Genomic DNA, 9,551 nt, shown 5'->3' on the forward strand with positions numbered 1-9,551 from the left:
GAGGTGTAGGGGGAGGGGTGGAGAGGCATAGGGGGAGGAGTGGAGAGGTGTAGGGGTGTGGTTTAGATGTGTAGGGGGAGGGGTGGAGAAGTATTGGGGGAGGGTCTTATGGTAAAGCTTTCATTGCTATGTTCCCTGTACAGCCCCTCCCCCTCTGATTGGTCATTGCACCCAGTTGTCAGCCAATCACTGTGCTCTATGAGGAGGTCCTCCCTCTCTGGGTGAGTTCCCTCTAATCCTATGGGGGAGGGGGGACAAGCATCATCCTTCACTGGTCACATGCTTGGTCAGTCTCCCGGCCACATAGAGGGTGCTGTGACTGTGGCCCATAGCAGGCAGGTGATTGGCTGAAGCCGGGGAGGGGATGGCCCAATTGCTGGGTACATAATCACTGCAGCCGTCATGGTTTCTATTGGTAACCACGGTCCCTCTCTCCAGTAACCCACAGCCAATAACCTCCCAATGCTGTAGCTACAGACGGTGAGATTTGATTGGTTGCTATAGGTAACAGCGAACATAAGCGTCCCTCCTAAATCTCCTCACCTGCTTCCGCACTCCGCTGAGGTCACCACAGGGTTTCCGGCTCCCTCCCAAATCCCGCCCCTTCACATCTCCCATTGGATGTATCTGGAGTCAGTCTAATAGATGTTTCCTGTGATTGGCTCCCTTTGGCTGTATTTCAGAGAGCGTACTGCCGCTGTGCTCCCCGAGAACAAAGATAAAGTGGAAAGGTTCCGGTTTCATACAGTGTAATACATTGGATCACACCAGTAATTTCCGGTTCTTCTCACCCCATACTCAGACTGTTCTAAGTCAGCACAGTTTGGGGTCACAAAACAACCTGTCAGGGTCATATTGCTGCCTGAGATCTCTTGGGACAGAGTAAACAGGAAGTAGTAAGATTTCTCACTGGTGGGCCCTGCACCAGGCACTCACTCCTATGGGGGACTCATTGTGATAATGTGCGAGCTGTAGAAGGGGAAGCCGCTTCATCTTCATTGTCTCCAGGGGTTGATATGGCCATGGCCAGGACTCCGCATGAGCAGAGCCTCATACAGCCAGCCAATCAATGTTTACTCTGAGCAGCCAATCACAATGCTTCCAGCTCTTCACTGGGTGTTATAGTAAATATCTGGGAGAGATCCTATTGGCTGCTCATTGGCAGGAAGCGACCTCCCCTCTATAATTCAGCAAGTGTGAGATCAATCAGGAATGACAGGGGGATAATGAGGCCACATACAGCAGTGACACACAATGCAGGAGAGACCGATGGTCATGTGACCCCATACACAAGAGGAGATTATATTGTAGGACAGGGGACACGCTTATTGGTGGCCCCATAGAGCGGCCATGACACCAGGCCAGGTCAGTACACGCTTCTTATACAGTCTGGTAGGTCTCAGCGTGACAGTACGTCAGTTCTATGGGCCGGATGGGTGGAGCTCTCGCTGGTGCGGGGCGGAGCTATGGACAGTATAAATACAAGAAGAAGGTGCATGCAGTCATCAGTGGGGCCCCGGGGCCAGCTGTGGGTTAGAGCTTCTTGATGGGTAGTGGCCGGCGGAAGAGCAGAATATGGGGCTCTGTAGGGAGAAGAAAGAAATTAGCAATGATATACAAAATCCACTATAAAAGAGCACCTCCCCCATCTATCAGGGGTCTGTACTGGCCCAGGCGCCCAGAAGTAATCATTGCCCCCATAACCCCTCTGAGGACATGTGACCAGCCTGGGGGGGCTCGGGACGTACCGATAGGAGGGGGAGGGGCTCGGGACGTACCGGTATTCGTAGTTCTCGTCGTCGTACTTGTCGGAGTAATAGATATTCTTGGCCGACATGTTGCTTCTCTCGTTTCTTCCCGCCGCTCTTCAAACACCTCAGAGACTGGCTACCATTGGACAATAAGAACACCCAATAGGAACCGCGCGTGTCATAGAGGGCGGGCTCTTGGCTCAGAACGAGGCGTGGAAAGCTGGAGCAAGATGGCGGCGCTAAGGGTGACGTCAAAGTGACGTGAGGCTCGGCGGAGCCGGAAGTGGTGGAAAAAGTTTCGTGTGTGAGGAGAGAAGAGAAGGAAAGTTTCCTGAGCTGGGAGACCGGGCTCCAAATACCGTGCCCCCCCCCCCGGACCCGCTTCATGCTGTGCTGGTAAGTGAGGGGGCAGCCCGGCACTGCTAAACCTTCACCCCCTACAAACTTCTGCTTTACCCCTAACATTGCTTCTTCATCATTTTACCCCTCCCACATTATACCCCCCCATTACAGCTTCTCCCCAATATACCCCCCATTACAGCCCCTCCCCAATATATTAGAATGTCAGCTCCTCTGTACAGCACCCTGGTATATGTCAGAGCTATATAAATGTATAATAATAGTGTGTGACTGTGGGGGGACATTAGAGTGTCAGCTCCTCTGTACAGAGACTGATGGGACGAATGTTGGAGTCTTATTGGTGTTCTGTGTTGGATTTCACCAATCAGATCTGTGATAGCGGTGTTTGTGTCCCTGTCAATGTTTCTAGAGAGGCATTTCTGCCTCCTTTGGGGTAATTAGGCCAAGTGGAGGTAAAGTTGTCTCACCTGGGTCTTTCCACTGGATGAACATAAGGAACAGGAATGGGTTGATGTCAGTTTACAAATTGCACCAAATATACGTCATGTCACACTTCATCTGATCCTTAAAGTGCCCCTGTCACAGGGCTCCCCTCCTGGGCATTGCCAGAATAGCTTTCATTGGGGACTCCTGGTGACCCCTGGATGGAAATTGGTGCACCATATCCAACAATGCATTGATGAATGGGGGGGGTTCTGTTGTCCTGGGTGTCATACTGGTCCAGTGGGTTTCAGAACAAGGGGTGTGATTGGCATTTTTGTTTTATGATCAGCATGACAGCCAGGTAAGTCGGAGGAGGGTGGGAGTATTTGGCCTTGCTGACATATTTGTGTCTTCCTTTCTCAGAGAAGCCATTAGCCTGGTGTGCGATGCTGTCCCGGGGGCGAAGGGTGCGCTGCGGAGGAGAAAGGTGAGTGCATAATAAGAGTTTATATTGTGCTCTCATATGTCCCCAACCCCCGGCCGTCAGGTGGACTACGAGAGCACTGAGACCAGCGGTGGTTTGTGGCCCTGGCTGGTCCACCCCCCAGTGCGGTCCAGAGAAGGACCCCGCTTGGGGGGTCGCACCGGCCAGAGTCGCGGACCATGTCCCCTGTACAGATCGCAGGCTCAGGGCGCTGTGCGGGTTCTGTGTCTGGCTCGTGTGTCCGGCTCAGACCCGATATGGGAGAGTGAGCGGGTTCTGGCATCATGCCGTCACTCTAGGGGGAAGTTTCATGTGCGGTTCAGAGGCCATTGATTTTAGTGGTCTGTGAGCTCCAGAAGGGTGGGGATCGCTGCTCTACCGGACTCCAGACACCAAGGGCTATTGTAGTGAGTGAGTGGGGTTTTATTTCTGCCCCTCCCTGAGGAATTGAGAAGATGAGAGAGAATTGGTTAAATCTGTCCTCCAGCCCCCCCTATCCTTGCCCAGTTGTTTGGGCTTCCCTCCTGAACTAAAATTACTTCTTCTGAAGCTGCTTAGAAGCTGCAGCAAGTCAGATAGACCCCGCCTAGATGGATTTCCTGGATGGAGGAGGTACACCATCAATTAGCTCCTCCCTCTCAGCCTGACTGGTCCCTCCCATTGCATTGATTTTTACTTTGTCAGGCTCAGCAAAACACGTGGGCGTTATCTATGCAAATGCTCCCCGCCTGGCACCGCCCACTTATACCCCAGTCTGGGTTTTATTTTTTCTGTCTTTGCTCCTTTCCCCTCATTTCCTTTCTGGATAACTTTGTCATTGGAATAGAAAGGGTTAATGTCTCCCAGGAGAGGCCGTAAAGGCTGACGAGTGCTAATTCTAATGCATCCAATAGGGCGGCACTATCCACGATGGTGTGTGTGAATGATTAGATTATTTGAGCATCCACCCAACATAGTTGTGCATGGGTGACCTTCCTGGGGTCAGAGGGGTTAATCCCATCCCCCTCCCGTATAGGCCAGAGGCAGTGCAGCAGTTAGTGCCTAATCAATATTGGTTGCTGTTAATGGACGGTTGTGGTCAGGAGGGGGAGGGGTCAGAGTGATAGATTCCAGACCTCTGTAATCAGGCGGAAGGGGACGCCACGTCTCTATTGATCGCTCTCATTCTGTGTCTCATAGACGGGAGGCCGCGCCCTCAACTCCATCCTGGGCAAATGTAACCTGAAGTTTGCTGGGATGCCAATCACCCTCACCGTATCCACCAGCAGCCTCAACCTCATGGCGTCCGACTGCAAGCAGGTGAGACCTAGCTGTGACAACGCTTCAATCTTCTCCAGGTGTCACCTAGACAGGAAGTGAGGAGACATCTCGCATGGGACTCCTCTCTAATAAATGAAAATCATTTTTCTTTTTTCTGCAGATCATCGCCAATCACCACATGCAGTCCATATCTTTTGCCTCTGGGGGAGATCCGGTGAGTGTAGATGGGGGTAATTGGGGGCCTTCATAATCTACGGGGTCATGGGAATTGTGAGCCCGGGGGATTCTGGGTAATCGTTCTTCCTCCATCTTTGTCTTGCAGGACACAGCAGAATATGTAGCTTACGTTGCCAAAGATCCAGTGAATCAAAGAGGTAAGAAAGGGGCGAGGGGGGCAATTTATTCTATCCTGAAAATAATTGGATGCCATTGCTCACCCCAGTGCATCATGGGACATTGAAGAAGGAAAGAGCCTGGCATAGGGCGCAATACCTGCCCTTCCCCCAGAGACCCGGGTATACTTCTTATCCATGTGACAGCACTGGCTACCTGAGCAGCCGACCCCACCCGTCTCCAGTGCTGTCACATGCTCCTCTGTACCTGGCAGAATCTGCCCCTTCATATTGTCGGTGGGGTAACATGAAGTGTCGTTATCTTTGCAGCTTGCCATATATTGGAGTGCCCGGAGGGTCTCGCGCAGGATGTGATCAGCACCATCGGCCAGGCCTTTGAACTCCGCTTCAAACAATACCTCAAAAATCCTCCAAAGCTGGTGACTCCGCATGACAGGTACCCATTTTGCCCCTCTCGGGGGTTAGAGACACTGCATAGGTTCCGGAGTGTTGTGTTTATCGCTTTTCTTCTTGCCCGCAGAATGGCCGGGTTTGACGGTTCTGCGTGGGACGAGGAGGAGGAGGAGCTTCCCGACCACGCCTATTACAACGATTTTCCAGGCAAAGAGCCGCCAATTGGTGGGGTGGTGGACATGAGGTTACGTGAAGGAGCGGCCCCTGCGATACCAAGACAAAGCCCCAACCACATGGGGGCCACTCTGGTGAGGCAGCCCTTAAGACTGCACTAAGGAGGGTAATTGTGCTATTTACAGTCCTCTGACTGCCCTTTTCTGTTTCAGCCTGTGGGACAAATCACCGGGGCAGAGCAGGACCCACGGAAGCTGCAACCACAGCCCTCTGCACAAGGTACAGTGCTATTGCCCCAAATGCCCCTCATGTCACATTCTTCATATTTGCACCCAGTACTTATCTCCTCCCCCTGTCCTATGGATCCTCCCACTTCTACTAACTCCTCCCTTGGCCTCTCTCCTCCTATTATGTGATATTGCTTATTCAACAATTATCTAATCCCGCCTTCCTCCAGACTCCTCCCACAGCCAATTATATATGTAACCCTGCCTTCCACTAGACTCCTCCCTTAGAACAATATAGATTATCCCTAAAATTTAATTAAACCCCACCCTCCCACTGCCAGACTCCTCCCATATGTCAATATATAATTATCCCTGAATTATCTAACCCCACCCTCCTCCAGACTCCACCCACATACCTTATGATTATCGCTGTAGTAGCTAAACCCCGCCCTCCTCCAGACTCCACCCACCGACATTATGATTATCACTGTAGTATCTAATCCCCGCCCTCTTCTAGGCTCCACCCACATACAAAATGTAGATTATCCCCGAATTATATAGCCCCGCCCTCAGTCCACTCTATTGATATTTTTCTTCTTTCTAACTTGCCCAGCCTAAAGATTTTACCCCGCCATCTCTATTCCCCCCCTTAGCCGGTGACCTGTCTCTTGTCTTCCCATAATGCACCATGTTCAGTCCCCGGTCTGTATCCTCCCCCGCGGTACCGATCACCTCCCTGGTTTTCATCATAGGGAAGGAACGATTCCCCGTACCCGGCGCCAAGCCCCTGAACCGGCCCGACCTCTTCGATGACCCCTCCTACGTCAACGTCCAGAATCTGGAGAAGTCCCGGCAGCCTCTGCGTGGGGCCACCAATGGCCAGAGGGACATCTTTGACATGAGTAAGTCACATTATTGGATGGGTTCCATGGTCCTAGCTGTGACACATTGGATATGGTAAAAGGTTCTAAGTCTGACTCCAGTCCCCCCCTTGCAATAAAGGGTACATTTAACGGGGGGGGGATTAGGAAGACAAAGGGAGTGAGAGAAGAGGATAGGGATAATGGCGGGGCAGAGGGAAATGTAGGAGGAGGTAGAGAAATGAAAGGGGGTAGAAAAAGGAAGTGATGAGGGGGAGGGAAAGAAAGGAAGAGGAGTTAGAAAAGGAAGAGGGGGATAAAAAGAAGGTATAGAGGGAGAGCAAAAGGGGGGGAGGGGGGGCTGGGAGGAGGGAGAGAGAAATATAGGGGGGTTGGAAGGAGGGGGAGATAAATAAGGGGAAGGACAGAAGAGGGAGGGCTCAGGAAGACCGGGAGGATGGGCGGGGGGTAAAGGGGGGAGAAAGAAACAAGGTGGGGGAGGCAAAGGCCACAGAGCTGGGAAATAGTGAGAAGAGATGGCGAGGGGTGGACGTATCATCCCTTACATCCAGGTCATGTGATCAGAGTTGTCCCTCCTCTTCATGTCTGGTGTCGGCAGTGGGCGGTGCTTCCTGTGTACTTTACAGGCTGACACACCCCCAAGGATCCGGTCCCAGGGCTCGCAGGAAGTTAGTTGTCTCTGAGCTTCTTTAATCCCTGTATACGGCAGCACAGGGACAGCCCTGGAGGGATGAGAGTATTGCAGGGACTGATTTTACTAGCACGTGGGGTCTGACTTCTCCATTTCTGACACATTTCCCCCCTCTATCCGCAGAGCCATTTGAAGAAGCCCTTCCCCCGGGCCAGGCCATGGTCAGCATGGAGGAGCAGTTAAAGCGGGAGCCGTGGTATCACGGGAAGATGACCCGGAAGGAGGCGGAGAGACTTCTACGTGTCAATGGAGACTTCCTAGTCAGAGAGAGTACCACCACCCCGGGCCAATAGGTCCTGACCGGCCTCCAGAAAGGGCAGCCCAAACACCTCCTGCTGGTAGACCCGGAGGGAGTGGTGAGTCTCCACCCCAATTTTTGGTGTCTCCGCCCCCATGGTCAGCGACCCCCTAAGCTGTTTTCTCTTCCCGCCAGGTCCGGACTAAGGACCATCGCTTCGAGAGCGTCAGTCACCTGATCAGCTACCACATGGACAATCACTTACCCATCATTTCTGCCGGGAGCGAGCTGTGTCTTCAGCAACCCGTAGAGCGGAGACAGTGAGGGCCACGCCCTGATCACAGGGGGATGGTCATCTTTATCCTGTACGTCTCGCCGTGGCACCTGACTTCCGTCACTTTCAGGGAATCTTTTTGGGGTTCTAAATGCACAAGTGGGACAGTGAGACCCAAAATACCCCCCTTCATCCCATGGGAGCAGACTGAACCAAGATGGCGGACAAGCGGTTTCCCCCCTCCCCCCAGCACAAGATGGGCTTGGCTCCTCACAGCACACAATGATCCGTGGCGCCCCCGCTCTGTGATACTGATCTGTGCCTTTGATTTTGTATAATATGCCCCTATTCTGAGGAAAGGGGGTGGCCCCAAATGTTAACCCCTCCCTAGCCACAGACTTGTAGGCCCGCCATGGTTCCTGATTGAACGGCAATAACGATTGTAGCCGGAGCTGCTGCATGCTGGAAATCTTTTTCTGCCCCGGGGGGAGGGGGGGATCGAGGCGTCTGTGTGTCACGTCACCATCTTTGTTCAGTGACTCCATTCTACCCTTTGCCTTACAGAGGGTGAACGGAATTCATGGACCGCAAGGGCTGCAAACTGCTGCAAAAGGCACTTTGAGGTATTTCTTGCTCCCCTCCCCCCCAATCATCACATGACCATCATAAATCTTCCAGCGTGCTGTCACTCAGCTCAGCGTTCCCTCATGGCGGATGGGAGGAGCCTCTGAATACCCAAAGAGGTGCAGAAAGGTCTGTACCCCCTACAGTGCCCAAATATCCCCCTTATAGCCATAGAGACCCCTCAATCCGGACCACCATGGCATCAGCAGCCACTGAGGAAGCTCCGCCCACCCTTTTGTATCAAGTCACATGACCAGAAGGCTTCCTGACTTAGGTGACTGCAATGATGTCTATAAAAACAATTGCAGCCAATGAGAATTTCCTGCTGGAGGCACATGACTGACACGATGAATTTTGATTGGTCTGGGCTTCTGGCACATTGGTGACTCTGTCTTGGCTCAGGCTGGATAGAGGGGAAGTTCTGGTGGCTTGGGATTGGTCAGAAGGAGAGGAAAAGGCAGCTCAGTGGTTGGCAGAGGATCTATTATATTGGGACCCAGATGGAAGCTCCGATTCCAGGGAATGGGGTCATCATAGAACTGAAGTGATCTATAGAAAGAAAAGGCTGGTCCCCGGGGTCACAGCCAGGATTGTGATGTCCCATGGCTATGGCTGCCCGTGTCTCCTCGGATTGGTGCAGCCGCTCGATCATGTTCTCTGACTGGCCGGTCCTGATGTGACCACACCCAGTGTACCCGGGGTACAGACCAAGCAGCTCCTGCAGGCTGGCGGGGTACACGGGACCCCCATGTCATTATTGTGATGTCAACCCCGGGGCCCCTATGTAATCATAGTGATGTCATCCCTGGGCCCCTATGTCATTATAGTGACGTCAGCCCCGGGGCCCCCGTTTCATCATAGTGAGATCACCCTAACTATGCTCCTATGTCTTCATTGTGACGTCATCTCTGGGCCCCTATGTAATCATAGTGATGTCACCCCGAGGCCCCCATGTCATTATAGTGAAGTCACCCCGGGGCCCCCATGTCATCATAGTAATGTCACCCCAGGGACCTGCATGTCATTATAGTGTCATCACCCTGGGGCCCCCATGTAATCATAGTGATGTCACCCTGGGGTCCCCATGTCATTATAGTGACGTCTCCCCGGGGCCCCCATGTCATCATATTGATGTCACACCGGGGCCCCTATGTAATCATAGTGATGTCACCTGGGGGCCCCCATGTTATAATAAGGTCACCCTGGGTTCCCCATGTCATTATAGTGACGTCACCACGGGGCCCCCATGTAATCAAAGTAATGTCACCGCCAGGTCCCCATGTCATTATAGTGACATCACTCCAGGGCCCCCATGTTATCATAGTAAGGTCACCCTGGGGTTCCCATGTCATTATAGTGATGTCAACCCGGGGCCCCCATGTTATCATAGTGAAGTCACCCTGGGGTCCCCATGTCAT

At 52.7% G+C, this 9,551-nt stretch overlaps 2 protein-coding genes across 2 annotated transcripts in view; one reads left to right on the forward strand and one right to left on the reverse strand.

The window, feature by feature from the left end:
- The window catches only part of FLAD1 (flavin adenine dinucleotide synthetase 1), a gene marked incomplete at its 3' end in the record, with an annotated part of 4,037 nt that extends 3,459 nt beyond the window's left edge, over nucleotides 1–578 (reverse strand). Inside the window, 1 exon segment of the mRNA XM_072428941.1 lies at nucleotides 544–578.
- A 2,296-nt stretch (nucleotides 579–2,874) lies between these two features.
- On the forward strand, nucleotides 2,875–8,868 carry SHC1 (SHC adaptor protein 1; the record flags this gene model as incomplete). Its single annotated transcript, XM_072428944.1, is given in 10 exon segments — nucleotides 2,875–3,021; nucleotides 4,198–4,317; nucleotides 4,439–4,492; nucleotides 4,601–4,652; nucleotides 4,941–5,067; nucleotides 5,152–5,332; nucleotides 5,411–5,477; nucleotides 6,178–6,327; nucleotides 7,121–7,353; nucleotides 7,431–8,868. Coding segments are annotated over 10 exon segments (1,260 nt in total), but the record flags the coding sequence as incomplete, so codon positions are not given.
- Between the last annotated feature and the right edge of the window lie 683 nt (nucleotides 8,869–9,551).

This window comes from Pyxicephalus adspersus, chromosome 12 (assembly GCF_032062135.1).
Source record: "Pyxicephalus adspersus chromosome 12, UCB_Pads_2.0, whole genome shotgun sequence".
NCBI classification, from domain to species: domain Eukaryota; kingdom Metazoa; phylum Chordata; class Amphibia; order Anura; family Pyxicephalidae; genus Pyxicephalus; species Pyxicephalus adspersus.